This window comes from Aricia agestis, chromosome 6, assembly GCF_905147365.1.
Source record: "Aricia agestis chromosome 6, ilAriAges1.1, whole genome shotgun sequence".
Lineage (NCBI taxonomy): Eukaryota > Metazoa > Arthropoda > Insecta > Lepidoptera > Lycaenidae > Aricia > Aricia agestis.
In genome coordinates, this window is record NC_056411.1 from 9,587,521 (window position 1) to 9,608,577 (window position 21,057).

General features: G+C 37.4%; 1 protein-coding gene across 1 annotated transcript in view; it reads right to left on the reverse strand.

Annotated features, from left to right (window-relative positions):
* The window catches only part of LOC121727927 (nucleoporin 88), an 89,637-nt gene extending 70,681 nt beyond the window's left edge, over positions 1–18,956 (reverse strand). Inside the window, exon 1 of the mRNA XM_042115992.1 lies at positions 18,694–18,956. Within this exon, the coding sequence (XP_041971926.1) occupies positions 18,694–18,903 (210 nt within the window). The 5' untranslated portion in view covers positions 18,904–18,956. The remainder of the gene's footprint in view (positions 1–18,693) is intronic.
* Between the last annotated feature and the right edge of the window lie 2,101 nt (positions 18,957–21,057).

The window sequence follows — 21,057 nt, forward strand, 5'->3', positions numbered from 1 at the left end:
GAGTTTTATATATATAGATTAGGGAGCGACTGCGCACAAAAGTACACACTAGTGGTTTATTGTAAAAAATCGAATAAGTATATATTGAAAAAATACAGACGTAAAATTGGTAACGCACGAAAATTAATATTTTAAAAACATTTTGTGAACGTATCACAACACATAATTTACTTCATCATTACCAATATTTTGTTGAAGTATCATACTACAACATACTTTATTTATACGATCCTTTATGGATTAAAATAACATGAAAATAATATAATGGTGCAAAGTTTGAGAGCAGTTGTTTGTACGAAGAGTGAATGGGAAATGATTAATATAGGTAATAGCATTAGTACTCGGGAGGGTGTGACTTATCCGATAAGTCGACTTTTTAGCGCAAACGTGAACAAAGGACCGTGTTGGCTATGTTTCATTATAATATTATTTATTAAAAGCGTAGAGTGGACGTTTTGTAACTTTACATAGGGAAAATTTTTCCACTTCAGGTAAATTTTAAAAGATATTCAAAAATAGAGGCAAAAACTTGTCTTATTCGATTAGAATTAAGATTGTACAGTAATAATGATTTTATTAATGGTCATTGTATCTAGGTAAAAATCACATAACTACAAATATATTTAATTGGACACGATATTGCATATTGTGTACTGTAACTTCTTGGTGCAAGTTCATTTTCCACTTTATTGAACAAACGAGCTTTTGCCCGCGGCTTCGCTCGCGTTAAGAAGTATTATTATATACAAACTTTCATTTTATCCCCCTATTTTAATCCCTTGGAGGTAGAATTGATCAAAATTCTTTCTTAGCGGATGCCTACGTCATAATATCTACCTGCATGCCCAGCCCGATCGGTCCAGTGGTTTGGGCTGTGCGTTGATAGATCACCATGTCAGTCAGACACCTTTGAGTTTTATATATATAGATAAAGTGGACCAAGTGCAAGAAAAGTGTATAATTATTGCTGTGATATATTCAATTGGCTTTTGTATTTATAGCTTCCTATAAGAGGGCACCAATAGCGCATAGCGTGAAGGAAAAGTGAAAATCTTCAAAAACTATAAAATATAAATGTTTCAAGGCAAACATTTTTGAACAATAGAACTTGGATTTCTTTAGTTCACTGCAGCTTTCCAAGGTGCTATCGTCGTGCGTGATATTAAATAGCATTATAATAATAAAATATCACAATGGACACGACGAAGCACACACAAGGACACAAACAAGGGGACAGTGGAGTCTATAATCATTTATCTCGACGAGTTTAATAAAAGGAGGATTATTTATTGCGGCACGGCGGACGGCCGACCACGCTAATGTCGCATGATTTAATCCCATTACATTGGGAACATTGCCAGGGTGGTATCGGAAGATGGAACGCTGATTCTCGACGGCTTATTATGTCCCGATTCTTAATCGCCGTTTCATGCAGATATCTGGTCCGATAGTTATGTTAAATGTAGCTGGGAAATTGGAAACAAAGTAAGTTTGTGTTTCGGAGTAGTTGTTTACAAAACAGTAGGTATGGGAGAAAAAGACAAGTTATTAGGGAAATGGAAATGTCTTCAACTTTCAGTTTACAAGAAACATTCGTCTTACTAACGGGCTCAGCATGGCCACCATAGAAAGGGTTATTCTTACGGTAAAGTAGACAAAGTGAAGTATTAACAAAGGAAATATAAGCAAGATTTTGAAACTCAATATTACCATGTCTGTTTTCAAGAAAGTGCAAATATATAATATGTAGAGCTTTTTCTTTGTTTTCTTATGTACTAATCTTGATACTTATTACTATTGATATTCCTTCTTTAGATGAATAATGTAAGTAACATGAGGAAAATAAGTGAAAAGCTCATCAACAGAAAAATATGTCCCCGTTTATGGACATCAAAAGCAATAATAAATGCAATAAGAAACCGAACGCAATACGAGGAAGGAGCGTATTCGCCATAATCCCCATTATATTAGTAGATTAAAGGCTACTTTACTCGATATTCCGTAAAATATGGCCCCATAAATAGAGGGCAGCTGGCGAGACGTGATCAAGACTGAGGCTTGTAATCCCGTTAAAAATTGCCGAATAGAAAACAAACAATGGGCGAGTTATATACGAAGGCCGTGGAGAAAAAAGTGCGTCGATCTTAGAAAGCCATGACGTCGAGCGATGACGGCGGAAGACAGATTCGGGCGGTGCCTCGCGACAGTTACGAATGGCACGGCAGTAATAGAGCAGCGAGGTCCAGCCAAATGACCGCCATCCGGACGGAGACAAAAGCGAAGCCGCCGTAATAAAGCAGGATTGATGAAAAAGCGCTAAGCCACGCCGATATGGCGCTGTGGCTGCGTCACGAGCGAACAGCGTTTAACGATCGAGCTCAGAGACTCAACAAACCTTAATTTAATGTATTGAGCATTTTACCATAGGCTTCTTACATTTTCTATTTAACTTTACATTATTTATGTAATATTGAATTCTCTCAGAAATTCATACTTAGCCATTGTATTTTTAATTAAAGTTATGTTTCGTTTGAGTTTATGAATTACATATTTATATTGAGCTATGAGAAAGAAAGTAAGGCATAACAAGAAAACCGAAAAAAGGTGGATCTCCAATAGTCATCTGCTTTAGCGGCTTAACATTGCCACAGTAGAAGCAAAAATAGATTTCATTTAAACAGAATAACAGGCTTCCATTGTCAATAGGACACAGTTATGTCTATTCAACCTATTTTCTTTCAGGGTACCTTTGCTATGGTGGCCACTGGGAACGGTAAGCGTGGATGGGACACATACGCTAATCTCTTTTAACTTGCACCACAAATATAGATGTCTTCCAGTGGCTTTAATACAAAGCTATTGCTATTACTGAGATCGCGCGACCATCGAACCGCCGGCTTTGGTACTTTACCGGGATTTCGGATATGAAGCAAGCACTCCCCCTGACCGAGATTCTCACTATTTATTAACGGAGCCTCCTCACGAGACAACATCATTTGATTTACCGGATTAACTCATATTTTCCGATGCTCATTTCCGTGACTTAGTGACGTAGGTATGTTAATTTAATTCATAACTTTTTATACATATTTATTTTTAAGCAAAGGCGACCTAAATGTAGATAGAAAATGACATCTACGAAGAATCCGTAAAACAAATTCAACAGTAAAACTTTTTCGGCGAAATATAGTTTCTGTGTCACAGTGGCTACCCAGTAACTTTAATTACGTAATGTAAACACTTATTTCATAGGGCAACACATAAAATATTTAGTGGAAAAGACCTCCAACAAGTATTTTCTGTTTTCAGTCACAAGTATGATGTTCAAAGGTTATTTGCTTTTGAATAGCAAATTTAACGTACCTAACGTTTGCCTTTGTTCCATCATCGGGCCCGGTAACATATATTAATAACGCGTTAATTTATAAACGAGGACTGTTTATCCTGGGATTAACGGAAAATAGTTTTAGTTGGACAACAAAGGACCGAAAGGGTTCAAAGCGAATTTCTTGTCAACATATTTACCTTCGCAGAGAGGTGTTGCTAACATTACCCACGTCTGGAACTTGAAAATATATAATGATATTAAGTATCAACCAATCATATTAGGTACCCTACACTTGAGTTACGTGGGCTTTAGTTCTCCTACAGACTTTTTAGGGTTAAAGCTTCATATGTTGAAAAACAATGTTCCTAAATCCAATGGAGAAACCTGAAAATGTGGAAATATATTTGCTCCGAATTAAAACGATGCATTCAACACTTAAACAAATAATCTAGTCTAGACTCGGCTAAAAAATACGCGGAGCCAAACATTAATAACAGTAACACTCAAAGGTTGGAACTGCAAATATATTTGTTAGTGTGTTCAAATTTGAGTTTGTATCGCTCGTGGGCACGAACAAATAAGAGTTGCAAGGTATGGAAATTAAGTATTTAATGTTAACACACGCCACGGAATATAAAATAACCGTTACATTCGTACGGTTGGAAGGTAAACTGTAAGAGATTACACAAAAGACGGTCCGAAACCAAAGGTATGCAATATTAATGATCCACCGGCCACATCTATTGTGGAACTATTTAACATCTACCCGGCGCCCGCTGAGGATAGCGGGGGAGTGGATTTAAAACACACGTGAATTCCATTACTAATTCCTTACGCGCAAAAAGGGCAATGGAGCTTGGACAACTATCGATAATTACTACGATAATTATGAACAAAAATATCTACAGCCGAACTTATCCTCCTCTTTTTTTGAAGTCGCTTAAAAATGAAGACAAAAATAGGACGTCAGAACAGGATCGAGATTCAAAAGAACCAATGAAACCAATGAAGAATCGAGATTCAAAAGAACCATACAATATGAAATTCAAATAAATAAATTGAAGAAAATAATTATTACATCTAAGATGACTGGAGCCAAGTCATTAGAGGACTACCACATCTTGCGCCATCTCTCAAGATATGAAACTCATGTACTAAATTTCTAAAAAAAAATCTGAAAAAGGTTAGGGCCCTTGCACACGACGTTTTTTACGCTCGTTTGTATCGATACAAACGTAAGTTGAACGCTCAGCGAACGGAAGGAAGCCGACACGTTTTAACCTTTATATCTGCCAAAACGCAATGAAAACACGCAGAAGACGAGCGCATCAGAAACGCGCGTCGTCAGTGCGCAAAAAATACGTCCTATGGAAAGGCCCTTATTACCGCTAAAATCCATACCAATATTATAAATGCGAAAGTGTGTTTATTACCTCTTCACGCCTAAACCGCTGAATCGATTTTGTTGAAATTTGGTATGGAGCTGCTTTAAGAACCGGAGAAGGACATAGAGTACTTTTTATCCCGGAAAAATGTACGCGCGATAAACGATTTATGGCGAAACGGAGTTGCGGGCGTCATCTAGCTAAAAATATAAATCAAAACAAGCTACTCCACCATCCGCAAGAAACTAAACGTAGTGTAATTGTGAATAGTCATTGTTCCACAACAAAACACTACCTACAACATTAAATAAAACCTCACATTGAATAGAGGTAATTATAACTTAGAAAAAGGGGGTGTGTAGGTGTGCATTATTTTCAGTTGACCTTAAAAGCTCATACGTGGTTTAGGGTTGCGTAGGAATATTTTAACAACGAAACACTGTTCTATTTATACTTTTTTAATCCTAGTTTATGATAAAACGTTTATATCGAATCACAATCCATAAGGAATCTAATGTAAGCCATACACGCTACGCTCTACCGTAGAGGTCCACCTGTGCAGGTAGACCGGAATGTGTGTGAGAATAGATTTTGCGTCGGTTGCCTACGCAGGTCCAAAAAACTGCACAGGTCTATAATTCCCACACACATTCCGGTCTACCTGCGCAGGCATACCTGCGCAGTTGGACCTCTCCGATAGACCGTAGCATGTATGGCAGCCATAAGAGGGGTCTCATTTGAAAAAATATCTATCACATTTCGATCTATTGCTTTCTAAGAAAGCAATCAATATAAGAGGCCAGCTCTTTGGAGGCAGCTTATTTGGAATGGATCGAGACACTTAGATTCTAATTAAAACATAAAAAGTAATTATTATTTTAAATCTTAGTTTATTAAAATATTTTTTGTACCGTAGAATAAAGGCAGTTTCAAACAATACATAGACGGAATGTCACATAGGTAAGTCGAGTATTGTAAATACAGTTACAATTCACGCAATATTAAGTACGAGGTTTTGATAATTCCCGACTTCCGCTACGAAAGGGAAAGAATCGAGACTTCCGAGTGGAAACCCTTCAGTTTCCTGTGAAGTGGCGTTATAATTATCCTGTAATGATTCGAAGCCTCCATCGGTGTGGCCCCGGTATTAATATTTCATGCATTGAATGCACGTGCGTATTAGAACATTTTTTGCAAAGCGAAATAACCTATCAGCAAATAAAACCAAATATGGTAGAAATTTTATACGTGGGAGAGCCATGCTTCGGCACGAATGGGCCGGCTCGACCGGAGAAATACCACGTTCTCACAGAAAACCGGCGTGAAACAGCGCTAGCGCTGTGTTTCGCTGAGTGAGTGAGTTTACCGGAGGCCCAATCCCCTATCCTATTCCCTTCCTTACCCTCCCCTATTCCCTTCCCATCCCTACCCTCCCCTATTACCCTATTCCCTCTTAAAAGGCCGGCAACGCACCTGCAGCTCTTCTGATGCTGCGAGTGTCCACGGAAGTTGCTTTCCATCAGGTGACCCGTTTGCTCGTTTGCCCCCTTATTTCATTTAAAAAAAAACTTGCATTGATTTTGAAATAGAATATAGTTAGTAATAATCAAAACTAATAAAAAATGTCTACTTCAAAGGAGGAAACGGACTACCTAAATTACTAATTGCTCATTATTTTATTGAGACTTACAAAGACAGTACAAATCTTATGAGGTTAATCATATATTTTTCCTTTCGTCTTTTCTGAATAAATAACTAACTCCGTCTTCCATTATATTTTCATTGTAATTAACATCAGCGAGGTAAAATGTGAGGTTATTTCGGATCTTCTCGGTCGTCAAGTCTGTACATAAAGAACGGAAGTGCGCTTTCAAGTCGATTGTTTCACGAGATTTTAATAACGGTGCAACGCAAAGAACAAGTCGCGGCCATTGTTGACTTCAAGATGCCGCGGTCGGTGGGCTCTCGTTTCAAATAATTCCAATTTGATTTTATCAAGATCCGAGGCCCCGGGCTAAGCGCTAAGTCATTACGGCTGGGATTCTATTTAAAATGGAGCTATCGAGTGTCATTGTCATATATTTTTAGGGATTTTCTTGATATTCTGACTTTGGTCTTTGATCCTCTTGGAAAGTCATTGAGACAAAAATTAAGTTAATCGATTTCCAAAATATGGCACTTATTAGTTTCTATTTGAAAGCGACAATTTGCTACTTTACACTACGGGCCATAGGGTAAAGTAGCAAATTAGGATATGCTAATCAAGGTATACCCACACGTCACAATAACCAAGTACAGAAAAAAGCAAATTGTAAACGAACACAAAACGTATAATGATAAAATAGTAACACATGTCGCACGTATCGGAACACGGAGAACAATGGCTCTATCTTCCAATGAAACATATTTTTTCCTTCACAAGCAGCGGGGGCAATTATCCACATCTCGGACACAACAGCGCAGACGTCCTCGACTCACAATGGCTACCACTCGAGGTCTGCTGTAACGAATCCACTATCAACCGGTCCCTTTCGCGAAACTAGAGCGAGATTGTTTGCGCGACACCCCTACCAGTTAATGATGTATGGGAGGGGGCGTTCATTAAATGCTGTTTGTAGACGCCCTTTTTTAAATTTCAGCCTCCTTCTCGGTATATATTTCTTTGAATGCCGTTGATTAGTATACAAAATATTCAACCCCGAAAGGACATGTCGGTGGAAGTAAATTTAATTATGCCGCAGCGCTCTTATCAGAGTAATGACGCGCCTCTGATTTTTTGCTAATGATTCGAGATTATTCATATTTAACGACATTAAACGCACGAAATAAACTGGAGAGAAATATCAAAGAATTTAAAAGAAACGCTGGAGCAGAAGTTTATGCGTTTCGACATCAGTTTTTGTTCATTATCAGCGGGATTGACTTCATTCAGATGGTTCGGGACTCGAGTAATGGCGACCGCTTTCTTTGCGGACACTTCATTCTTTCGCATACTTCGAGATTGTCCGGTACACTTCTTTTTTTTGGAATGATTTTATTTCGTTGAAAATGTTAGAATATTCTGACCCAAGAAGAATATTAAGTCAAGGGTAACTCGTTTGCGATAAAATTAGTACGAAAACACTGACTTCTTTACTGGGTTTTACTAAATCGTTATAATGTGGTCTCTGTGGTAAAGAGCCTCAGTTTCTATTATGCTTTATAGGCTGGAATTATTGTGAAATTGTAATCGAGAGCTGCAGTTGTATCTTTAGCTTCCGTACGTCATCAGGGGGAGAACCTATTGTTTAAAGAGACTGGAAAATTCTAGATCTGCTACGATTGTTTACTTATAGGAAGTGGAATAAGACCACAAAGAAAGTGTACAATCAATAAAAGTCGATTGTTCGCCGCGACCGTGGCACGATCATTATTTAAAATATAGATGAGTGTTTTCTTTTCGATAATCGAGGCTGCGATCGGGGGTCGAACACAATGGCGCCTTCTTTTGAAAGTTTCGCCGGTGGCTTGGGGTTCGAAGGACCGGTCTCGCTTATTTGTATTAGTAAATTGAAGGTACACTGTCCACTCAAGGGTGATCCTCGGCTCGCAGCGCGGCGCTCCCTCCTCGACTAAATTTTTAAACTAGGTGGGCGGAATGGGAGATCAATTACGTTGGTCTTTGTGAGCATTCTATCAGCGCGCAATGAAAAGAGTTATGATTTTCTTTGATATGCAGAGACGCGGTTTGCCGAGTGAAATATCAAAGGGCGCCATCGTGATGCATGACGGGTTTTATTAAGATTTAATGCCGCCAACGACACTTGGAGGCGGCAAAAGAACGAGTCTCAAGTATCCGATGTACGTATTACATGACGCCATTTTGTTTTTATTCAGCCAAACTCCGCGTTTATTTACGGTTTTCTATATTTGAAATTCAATTGATAACTAGAAAAAGTATGTTGGTTAAGATTTTTAAAAATAATATTATGTAGATTAATCCTTCTTTATTAACCAACTAATATTATAAAGGCGAAAGTTTGTGAGGATGTATGGACGTTTGTTACACTTTCACGCAAAAACTACTGAACGGATTTTAATGAAACTTTACAATAATATAGCTTATACATCAGAATAACACATAGGCTACAATTTTTACCGACTTTCATAATGGAGGAGGTGTTATGTTCGTTTTTTTATGTTTGCCGATTACTCCGCCGCTTGTGAACCTATTTCCAAAATTTATCTTTTGGTGTATAGAGCAGTGTCCAGGGGTCCACGCGAGACTAGACGTTGGCCCAAGTTGGACAAAAAATGGGGTCCACAATTGTAGGCGGGGGTCCATGTTAATTAATTTAGTTAGTGAAGAAGTTTTGTGTTTAAGCTTGATTTCGCTTATTAGAAAGCATAGGCCAGGGATCTTATCAACGTGCCACTTTTCTGAATAATCAGTAATATGTCATAGACGTGCCATCTAATAATATTATGTCCAAGAGTAGTTTCATTTGAAAATGATTTTCGCACATTGTTCCCTATTCATAACTTAATTCGTTGTACATTTTCCATACTTAATCGAAAATCGTAAATCATTGAAAAGTCTAATTGGCTTGCGCAATACAGTTTCAGCTAATCTAAAGAATCCAGTACAAAAAGGAGGTCTTGCAGTTTCCACCTAAGCAGTAGTTTAAGTAACCGGTTAATTTTAATGTACAGAAGTCGGTGTGGATGTTGCCGTCTTATCTCCGATCATCGCCTTAACATGTTAAAGTTACCGAAGAGCCCCGGGCGTACAACTAGACTGACGGACAGAGCTAAGACTTTCCATATACATAATATATAACCTCATGTTGTGCAGTATATTAGCGAAGGATTAATTAAAGATTTAAAATCTAATCAAACGACGCGTCAGCGAAACAGTCTAAGGTGCAGTTGTAAATATTAGTTATTAGTTGAGAATCAAAACGAAGATCAACCCTGACACATGGAAGCAACATTTTTCCAAAGCGGGAACAATCCGAGTCAAGAACTGAGTACTAGACTTTAGATTCTAAACTTCTGGAGTAATATCAAGACGCTTAAGCTGTCGCTCCAAAATGGACAAATACAGGTGATTAGGAACGTGTAGGGTACACTCGTTTATGATGGCTCATAATCTACGCCCATTGTTGTAGTCACCTGCGCAATCATGATTATCTTTCATGGCCCATCGTGGAGGGTCCATAAGGTCAAACTTTCAGAGTAATTAATCAATATATCGGGGAATCCCCTAGATGGAGTTAGTTATGACGTCAGCGATGTGTAGTTAATAAGGGCAGTTCGTTACGAGCCGGCGAGATATATCGGCGCAGAGGGACTTGTCTACCCCTCCACTCCCAACTATTGTTACTTTGATGATATGCCGATATTAGGTGAATGTTGGGTTAAGTTTATTATAATTGTTTTACACTACATTAAACGCTAAGAAAGGATCCCGGATGTGAAGATCTTGGGTATTATATTGATTAATATTGCGGGGGAAGATTTCTATCTATAACGATCCATAACCATGATTGGTCCTCATGTGAAATCCCTTTAAGCCTACTACAATATTAAAATTTGGGAATAGTGTCATATACTTTGACTAGAAAAACATTTCTACGCGGCCAAGTACAATGCGGGCACAATATCTTATGATCTGTACCACGATATTATTTACTCAGCATTATGCAGTTTCCATTCGTTTCCTATGCAGGAGCAATATTCATACATTGGTTTTAGATTTCGGGAAAGAACCGTTTCGTAGGTTCATGGGCAAGAAATTGGGTCTAACAAAGAATTCCAATTAATCTTAGGGCCAACCCAAACGTACCACAACCACACGACAACCGCAACCACACGACAACCACACTACGTGGTCGGGCCTATATTTCGTATTGTAAATGAACTGGACCATTCACACGTACCACATTTTGCAGTCGTCGTCGACCACTTGTAAAATACCGACCACATCGCAACCACGTCGCAACCACATCGCAACCACAACGTTGCGTCGATGCAACGACACGCCGCCCGCGCCCCCCCCCTTCATTCCTTTCTTCACGGGGGCGAAACTTTAACGAGAAAGAAAGAAAAAAATCCACGCCTGGTTAAAATTTAAACGAGGCGTGGAAATAATATAGTCCGGGAGCCCTAGAACAATTTTTATTTGATTACCATCAAGCTAATTTTTTGTGAGTAGCTTCATTTTGATAAAACGAACAACATTTTTATTTGCGAAAAATCTCAAAAGTGGTAGCTATCACCAGTCAAGGTTTTTTATATGTTGATATTGTGTTTTAATAATTCATTACAGCTGTAGCAGAAGTTGGTACTGAGTAACGGGTACGCCATCTAGAGTCTAGACTAATGATCTAGTACGAAACGTTACTCACGAATGCGTTTCGTTACATTTTTTTATTTAATGTTTTTTTTATATAATAATAATATTCTAGGTTTAATTTAATAAAAAAAAAAGATTTTATAGTCCGGGTTTCCTAGAACAATTTTTTTAATAAAGCAAATTTTTCGTGAGTAGAGTTCTTCATTTTGATAAGACGAACAACAATTTCCTCTGCGAAAATTCTTGAAAGTGGTAGCTAACAGAGAGAGAAAGGATTTAAAATCTTCGCAGTATAAGATAATCAGTACGAAATTGGCTTTGACTTTTGTTTACCAATAAAGGATGTACCCAATAAATTCTATTTCGACGATTACGCTGACATCGCCGTCGTCTTCTTCTTATCAATAATACATATAGCAAGGATAGCAACAATAAAGTGTCCTCTTCGAAATCCATGACTTTGGGCAAGACGTGTTTCCGCTATAAAAGCCGGAGTCGAACTACAATAGTTCGACTTGCACATGACGCAATCACGTCGCAACCACATCGCAACCACGTCGCAACCACATCGCAACGTCATTTTGTCGGTACCACAACGCAACCACAAAATGCTGCAGCGACACCATTCACACGTAACCACAGCTCGACGACATTTTGTCGTTGCGATGTCGTGTGGTTGTGGTACGTGGTCGTGTGGTTGTGTGGGTTGGCCCTTATATTGGGAAATTTGATGACTTTTCTTTTATCGTATAGTGGTTAGATAAGTGAAAGTCTATAGATATTCTGACTAAGTTGTACTTAATTTTTTACAGGCAAGTTTTAACACACATCTTTAATTTCCAAGACATAAGACGCTCTATACTAATTCCATCTAAGACATAATCCCCAAGATTTGGGATACCCTACTTAAAGATTTACAAGTTCGTATTGAATACATTACCGTATCCGATTAGACCGAAGCACCACACACTATCGAAACATTACTAATTAAAATCCGCTCCATACCTGTCCCAGGGCAATCGGGTTAGACAAAGAAAGGACTGATCGCCTTGGGCTGAGAACTCCTCAGAGGACTTTCTTAATCCGTACGAGGGACTATCGATATTGGAATTAACAGCGTGTTTGGTGTGTTAGGGCGCCACTCATTTGCGATTTTAGATGAGTAAACGCCAGGGCGTTTTGGACGTTTATCCATGTAACCATTGCAAAACTCTCGAGAGTTTTAGCTATTTATGGACATCATTTCGGTCCATCGCGAATGAACGGGTATGGTCTAGATTTTTAGGAAGAAACTAAAAATAAACCCAAAAGAAACTAGTTTATTTTTGATTTGCTGTCCTGGACGGCGTTTGGGCAAGAGGATGAAGAAAAGGCAAAAATCGAAAAAGAGATCACGTATATCGTTGTTCAACCGCTCTGTAGTCAGTAGTCGATGTGGTCATTTCTTTTCTTTGGTGTAAATGCAAAGTTTTGAAATCGAGCAAGAATTTTTACTTGACCAAACTGTATAATAATAGCCGTCTGTATTATGAATTATGATACAGGTGACTATGGTATGAATGGTGGTCGCATTTATAAATCTAAGCTACAAATGGGCTAAATTTTGGTCAAAAATTAACCTAATTAAGATTATGGAACTCCTAATGTTTGACCATTACCAACAAAAGAAATACAACCATTAAAGATGAATAGAATATGTTTAAAAGAAGGTCGAAGTTGGATAAGTTCAGTCAGGATGTCGGTCCCAAATCAGGATCTAGCTCGCCCCGGCCGAGGCAATTTGCAACGCAACAATAAATATGCCCACAATCGGAACAAATGAACACCCGGCAAATTAAACTCAGCGGCGGTGCATTTCGATTCCCATACATTAGCCACATCGATCTAACACGTCCGAACAAAGCCTCGGCGAAATACTCACGAGCACGCGATCGTCTTAAGTTGCTTCCAAATCTATTTGGGTGGGCAACACTAATTTGGACTTTGTTCTTAATGTGTTTGGGTATACTATTCGTTGAGGTGACGGTAAAAGGGTATCTGTGTTCGCCATTTACACCGAATCGTAACAATAACAAATCTGCATTTTTTTTAGGAAAAGTTCTTAAATTCAGCGAGAAATACAAACTGAATAGTTACAATTTATTAAATTCAGTAATATAATTAAACGTAATGTACCAATTTTAATTTATGACGATTATGCCTTTTGCGTGAGGTAAGATATTGGCCCCTTTAAACTTTACTAGGCCTACATTAATTACATTAAAGAAGTCCAAGAATCAACATAATATAATAATATAGTAGAGGAGGGGAGGGTGCTATTTTTGTAGTCACTCGAGCGTTATGGAGACCTAGTAGGTTTTTTACATTAGGTAAAGCTGATAAAGACATAATAAGAACGTTTTTTTTTATTTTAGCGGTGGGTTCAGAAACTGCAGTCATTTTAAAGTTTTGAAAAAGAAAATATATTCAGAAAATTGCTTATTTAGGTAAATTATAAATATATTTTAGACAACGAGGACTAAATCATTTAGTATAGAGCAAAATAAAATATCCTGCGAAGCTTAGTTACGAAAATATGAAGCTTTATTTTTTTATATTTTAAAATGTCCCTACAGGCTTACCTAACCTCTGAATCGTCAGTGCTTTATATGGAAGCTTCTTTGGGGTATACTAAACATCCCCTATCTTAATCTGACAGATCCGACGACATTTCAATATTAAAAAAAAATACCCACCACCTGAGAAATCTGATTTCTATACCATGATAACTAGACACATGTCGGAAGCCTATGCAAGCTTAATCTGACACGCTTGAGCTACTCCCGAAATACCCTCTTCCCCTCCCCGACTAATATGGATTAACCACGCAGAATCCGACGCAGTCGTCTGCGCGATGACAGTTTATTCGAGTTAGAATTATTTTAATCAATTTTGCTTTAAATATTCGGGATAAGAAAATGCAACATGAAAGAGGTAAATGAGCTAGAAACGAACAACCTGACATCAGCGTTACGCTACGGTGTAAAAGTAGTGTTGTTAATGCGGCTCGGCCGAAAACAAAACAATCCGATGTTCACCTCCTTGCGTCCGGTTCTGTACAGTAAATTTACATTCCCGACCATCTATCCCAGAAGTCCATCCGGCCTGGTAATAAAACGATCTTAAGGAACTGAGGAAAACGTCTTAGCTCTTTGTTAGGGAGGGACGATCAGTCCTTCTCGTTTAACGATCCTCGACTTCGGTAATAGTATTATTAGGATTTTGTGTTTGGCCCGAATAAGCTTTATTTAAAGGAAATTAAATTCCGAATGTTCGGGCCGTATTGAAATTGCTCGGAGATTGGAGATGGCGAATGACAATCCTAAGTTGATTATACGTTTATTTAATTATTTTGTATCGAACATAGAAAAACGAATAGCAAGATAAAATATAATAGTAATGGAAGATATTACTCTACAAACATTAAAAAATGAGAATCGTAAGTGATGTTGCTTCCAACTTCTTTTCAAGTCTTCGGATCCTACAACGTGTTTCTTAAGAGGTTGTTGCCAAAAATTTTTCTAAGGTTGACCATAAAACATCCAGTTTCAGCGACATCCATTACGAAGCCCACAACAGCCGAGTACTTTGGAATTCTTAGCAAATATCTTAAAAAGTAAAAAAGTGACTTCTCAAGTAAGGCTGTTAAAATTTACGCCGAAGGGGACACTTTGTCTCTTATGTCTCGGAGTGATGTTATCTTATAATTGGGACAATATTTGGCTGAGGCTTTTAAGGAAGCGGAGATAATTTGTGGAGACATGTGAAAATGAAGTTTCCCTGAAATTGGCTACCTGACGAAGTTTATTTATTTGGGCGACGTTTTCTCAAATTATTCCGATTAGCTTTCTTGTCGATGCTTGTGTAGATTATATCTTACTAGCTTTTGCCTGCGGGTCTACCCAAATAATCGCACAATACTCTTTTTCAGGATAAAAATCTTGAATCTACCATCATGTCGAATTTCACCAAAAGTTTTGGCTTAGAGAAGTACCATACAAATTTTCACAAACTTTCGCCTTTGGATTAGTGTGATTAAAAGTCATTATGTATTAGAAAATTTTGGTCCATTTTAGCTAAGAAAATATACCATAGCCGCTGTTTTATTTCCTTTGAAGGTACGATAGGTCAACAATACATAGGAGCATTCCTTGCCTAGCCGAAGTCATAAAAGATTAAACGATTAAATCGAGTCAATCTAACTAGCCCTTCCGACATCTTCATTATGGGGCGCTTACAATAAGTAGCCATATACAGTGATTTAATCGAAATCCTCAGGGTCCGTCAGGAAACCTATTAAATCGTATGGTCAGGGGGTAATTAATTCGGCGGGAACGTTCAAGTGAGATTAATGGCGGTCTTAGTAATCGAGACCTCTTTCCGATGTCCAAGGCGGCCATTGTTGTGTTGGGGGTTGTCATTGTTTAGCGTTGTAGCGCACTAGACTATAGTGTTGATACTCATTATACATTGATTGTAATAAATACTAGACGTCTTGAATAAAAGTAGAAAAACGAATAATCAAAATATGTTTTTTTTTTTCGAAAGGGTCTAAGCTACTGGCTGGTTAAGACCATGGTACTTTAATCGTGACTATAACTAGTCTGTTGCTAGTTGGTTTGGAGATAAACACGTGAGATATTCTAATCGGGCAATATATATTATGTTATGTTAAAAACTTTTACGTTATAACGTTAATAAGTAAGTAGATTCCTATTCCGAATTCAAACGGCAAAAGAGGCCCTGGCGTCACCAGCAGCCGTTAAATACCTCCAGCTTGTCACGTATCTTGATGACAGTTCCGTCTGCTGACACCTGAAGGTTACCAACATAAGCGACGCTCGGCAATCAGTATACTATTAACTGAACACTCTCATCTCCACTCTGACGCTGGCAACTTCTAAACGGGGAGGCATACGCTAAAGGAAGAAGAATAAGAACTTAAGCGACATTACCAAAAAACTTATAACATGGTTTATACCATGCTCATGATGCAGATTGCAGCAGCTGACGGAAAGCAAGTTTAATACTGTGCATTTTCAGGTTTTCAAAAAAATAATTAAGTCCTAGAAATACTAAAATAAAACATTCAACTAGATTTTGCCCGAAAAATAGTTTTCGCAACTGTACATTACTTGGGAATAAAACCAGGATATCATAATCTCTATATATATTAAACTCAAAGGTTGGAGGACTGACATGGTGATCTATCAGCCCGCCCAGCCCAAACCACTGAGCCGATCGGGCCGAAATTTGGCATGCAGGTAAATGATATGACGTAGGCATCCGCTAAGAAAGGATTTTAATCAATTCTACCTCCAAGGGGTTAAAATCAGGGATGAAAGTTTGTATATAATAATAGGGAATTCTTAGGGAGATCGCAGACGGCACACTTTTTGTGTGATCGAGTCTGCGGCGCGCATACAGTCGGCATGGCATGGCCATCTCCCTTAACGCGAGCGAAGCCGCGGGCAAAAGCTCGTAATATTATAATATCCTTTTTCGAGACTAGTAAAAGATCTATATTATGTATGGAGATCTATATTATGAAATTTCATCAAAATAGGTATAGCGGATTTAGCATAAAGAAGAATAACCGTGGGAGGGCCATGCTACGGCACGAATGGGCCGAATCGACCGGAGAAATACGACGGGCTCACATAAAACCGGAGTGAAACAGCGCTTGCGCTGTGTTTCGCCGAGTGAGTGAGTTTACCGGAGGCCCAATCCCCTATCATATTCCCTTCCCTACCATCCTCCCCGATTATCTACCCTTTTCCCTCTTAAAAGACCGGCAACGCACCTGCAGCTCTTCTGATGTTGCGAGTGTCCATGGGCGACGGAAGTTGCTTTCCATCAGGTGACCCATTTACTCGTTTGCCCCCTTATTTTATAAAAAAAAGAAACAGACAGACAGATAATAAGTAGCAACTGACATACTTTTATAATATTAATTAAACAATTTTTTTTAATTTCTAATAAGAAAAATTTCAAAATTAGCTTATGACACAATATCACAATAACGTCTGCCAAATCCTGTATGTATGTTCAGTCAAATTTTCAGGGGTAGATAATAAACTATTTTATTGAATGATTGATGGATTTATCAATAAATTGCTTGTGTGGTGGTGGTGTTTGCAAGTTCTTGCATGCAAGTGTCTATGCATACATTCACTTATTTACTTACAGGTTGAGGTTTATTTCTCGGAATATTGCTAAAAATAATTATAAAAACTACCACAATGGTTTCGGTGACGGTAGTCGGTTTCAGAAACCAGGCCAGTTACCCAGGAGTAATTTTATAGAGCCCAAGTGTGTGCGCAGTACACAAGAGCACTCTCTATTCCTGTTACTTTTCATAACCCAGTGGGACAGAAGACCGACACGACTGGCGAGAGATCAGGCGCAGGACTGACTTTTTACATGCCCATCCGACGCATGGATCATCTTACTTGTCAGACAATCAGGTGATCAGCCTGCATTGTCCTAACCAAACTTGGAAATAACATGTTTCCAACGAAGGAATTGAACCCACTACCTACGAGTCAAGAGCCACACTCTTAACCACTGGACCACAGAGGCATTCAAAAATAATAACATTATTATGACCCAATTTTAATACACTATGTCCATTTATAATATCCTACACTTAGATAAAAACATATATGATTTATAAATATATAAAACTTAACTGCTGCCTGATCATCACATAGGCCATAGTATAAAACATGGTAGCCTTCGCCGTCTCTCCTTATATTAATTATCATGCTAAGATCTTAAGAAAATACACTACAGATTTTGATTTTGATGCACTATTAAAAATAGATAGAGTGATTCAAAATATGGGTTTGTAAGAATAAATAATGTTTGCTGGGTCAGTAAGTCTGGTTATAAGTCAGATAAGTGTATCACTAAACCTAACATCAAAAGATTTTTTGGCAAATTTGTATGTGTTGTAAAGATATTATTATAATTGCCAGTAAAGAATGGACTCATTATCAAGACGTAATAAACCATCCATATAATAGAATGTGTTTTAAATACAACAGTTATGGTAGTAGTGTTGTGAACAACATAATATTATAATGCACCCATAATAAGTCAGTGTTGCTCGATATAAATTAAGATATTGACAAGGCTTTAAAATAAGCAACTTATCAATAATTTCTCAACTGGCGTCAGCAACTGATTAATGGTGAAGTTTAAAAAATATTATCTATAAAAAATATTGAGGTACATGCTTGTCCATCAACGGACTCTGGAATACATTATTGATTTGTAGTAAAAATAAAAATCTAGATCAAAATACTATAATCCACATTTGAGTTTTATAAGTTTCGTTGACTTAGGGAAAGGAATCTAAAAATATTATATTATAATGGAACATATGTATGCGGTAGTCTTCTTTTGAAATATTTTAACATTATTAAGGTTGGTCGTTTCTTTAAAATAATAATTATTTCAAACCGTATTCTTATGTTGTATTTGATACAAGGAAAACTACAAATTTTATAGACTTGGCGCTCAGAAGAAAACAACATAACCTCAAATTGTGTAAACCGATTAGCAAGCTAAATGGTAGTTACAATTAAATTTTTACATACCTGATAAGGAGTTTCAGCTTCATTTTCGTCCAGATGCTTCACATTTAAACAAAATAGACAACTTTCAACACTGTTCCAAACGTACAAAATTTCATCTTTCAGTTCTATCAAATTACGCAATTTATAGTTTGTTTCTTCACTCAAACTATTCTTAATATCTAAAAATATTTGATGGTTTGCTAATTTAGTCTCATACAAAACACAACTCATTTTTATAATTATAAAATAAAGAATTTAGAAATACAAGCAATGTTTTGTTTTGGTAAACGGCTCTTAAATTTGACAATTGTGAATTGACAGATAAGAAATACGAATTGCGTTTGACAGTGACATTCAATGACACTTGACACCATATAGTTTTAAATTAACAGATGCAGCAGGCTAAAGGCTACGTTTATTACACTAGCTGTGCCCCGCGAACCGCGGTGGTAATCGCGATTTGTTAGGGAAAATAAATTGTGATATTTTCCCTTTTAAAACGCAGCCAATGTGTTAATCCAGGGTATTGGGTAAGTCTTTGTCAAATCATATTATTAAAATCTCTTCAGCCGTTTAGACGTAAAGAAGTAACAAACATACACACTGACAAACATTACCTTTTTTAATATTAGCGTGACTAGTTTGCGTATAGTTTAAGGTGAAAGAATCGACTTTGAGCATTACATTACAATATGATCTCCCTGACTGACGAGCGTTCGCGTGTAATCTGTAATGTAACATTCGACTTTGAGCATTCCATAAATAAATGATGTTACAAGTTGTATCAAGATAATATTATTAATTACACACTGTATCATTACAAGGTGCGCATTGAAATGCTCGGTTTTGTATCATTACAATGTGCGCATTGTAATGCTCGATTATGTAACGTTACATTACAAGCGAATGCTCTCGGTTAGGGAGCAACTTTATATTTTTTGAGTTGTCCACAGTCTACACATTTGAAAATTAGAGATATTAGGCCAATATATTTTGGCAAAGATTCCAAATATTTATTAAAATTTTATTTTAAATATTATATTAGGTACCTAGGTCAACATTTAAAATATTATAATCATTTGAAAATAAAAATATTAGTTAGGTACAAAATATTTTATATTTTCAATTTTCTAATGTTAGGAGCACATAATACTTACCTCATGTGTCGTAATTCCAAAATTCAAAATAGTATAGGTGGTTTTTGTAGAATTCATTACGTCATGTGCATCAAAATTTAAACTAAGTACCTACCTACCTATATAATTTGATTTAAACACATAATATTTTTCGTTAGTAGATATAACCACCTACCTAAAAATATAAGAAGCACGCTCACGCATAGCTGGAAAAGAATTGTGCGCCTCATGTGATGTATTTCACTCTGATTCCAAATGGTATCACGTAATTTCATCTCCCAGAGCTGGGCCCGTGCTTTCTTATAAATAAACTATAGTATAGGCTGCGATGAATTTCGCCCCGCGTGATTTGTGTAAGTTGGCCGTTTTACTTATTTACTACATTACTTTGTGATTTGATTTTATGTTGTTATCCATTGGATATTATTTAAGAAAGAAAAACGGGGGCAGTAGGTTATTACTTTTTGATAATATAATATTTCGATGCTTGCATGTCTGCGTTAAACTGTTACTGATAATTACTAACTAACAGTTCAGATAATTTAATACCGATTGTTATGGTCAACGAATCATATATGTTGGGACGATTCTTATACACAATGTGTACGTCGGCAGTAGCAAATACGTTCCAAGCAGTGCCGTGAATAGCCTTTTTTGCGCCCTGTGCCGTGTGCGAGATTCTATAACTGCGCCCCTGTTTCTTTTTTAGATATTATAGGTACCCGAGCAATGCTACTTATAGGCCCCTCTGATCTGGCCATTCTTGCGCCAAGAGCCTACGCCCTGTGCCTGGGCACCGGTAGCACCGCCCTATTTACGGCACTGGTTCCAAGCTACAAATTTTATCATGATTTCTGGAACTTAGTTGCACCGAAATCCAGTCATCGCGCTGGAGTTATCTAAACATTCTTTTTTTGACAAAAACAATAAAAAGCCTATTTCTGGGTCTAGAGACAAGACCAGAAAGTGTCTCCACAGAGATTCGGAAGGATCGAAAAAAAAAAAAATGGTTTAGTGGATTAACGTAATAGACAGACAGACATTATTATTACAATTTATATATCAGACCCTTTTTGTCGTCTCTCGTCGTCGTCTATTATTATAATTTTTTATTCGTGTTCTTTCAATTTCACAAAATGAATTATTAAATGTAAGACATCATTAATTCTCTCAGGTTACGAACGAATTGAATATTATATTATACGTACCTAACATACAAAGTTTTCCGTCCTTAATTGGTTGTCAATTA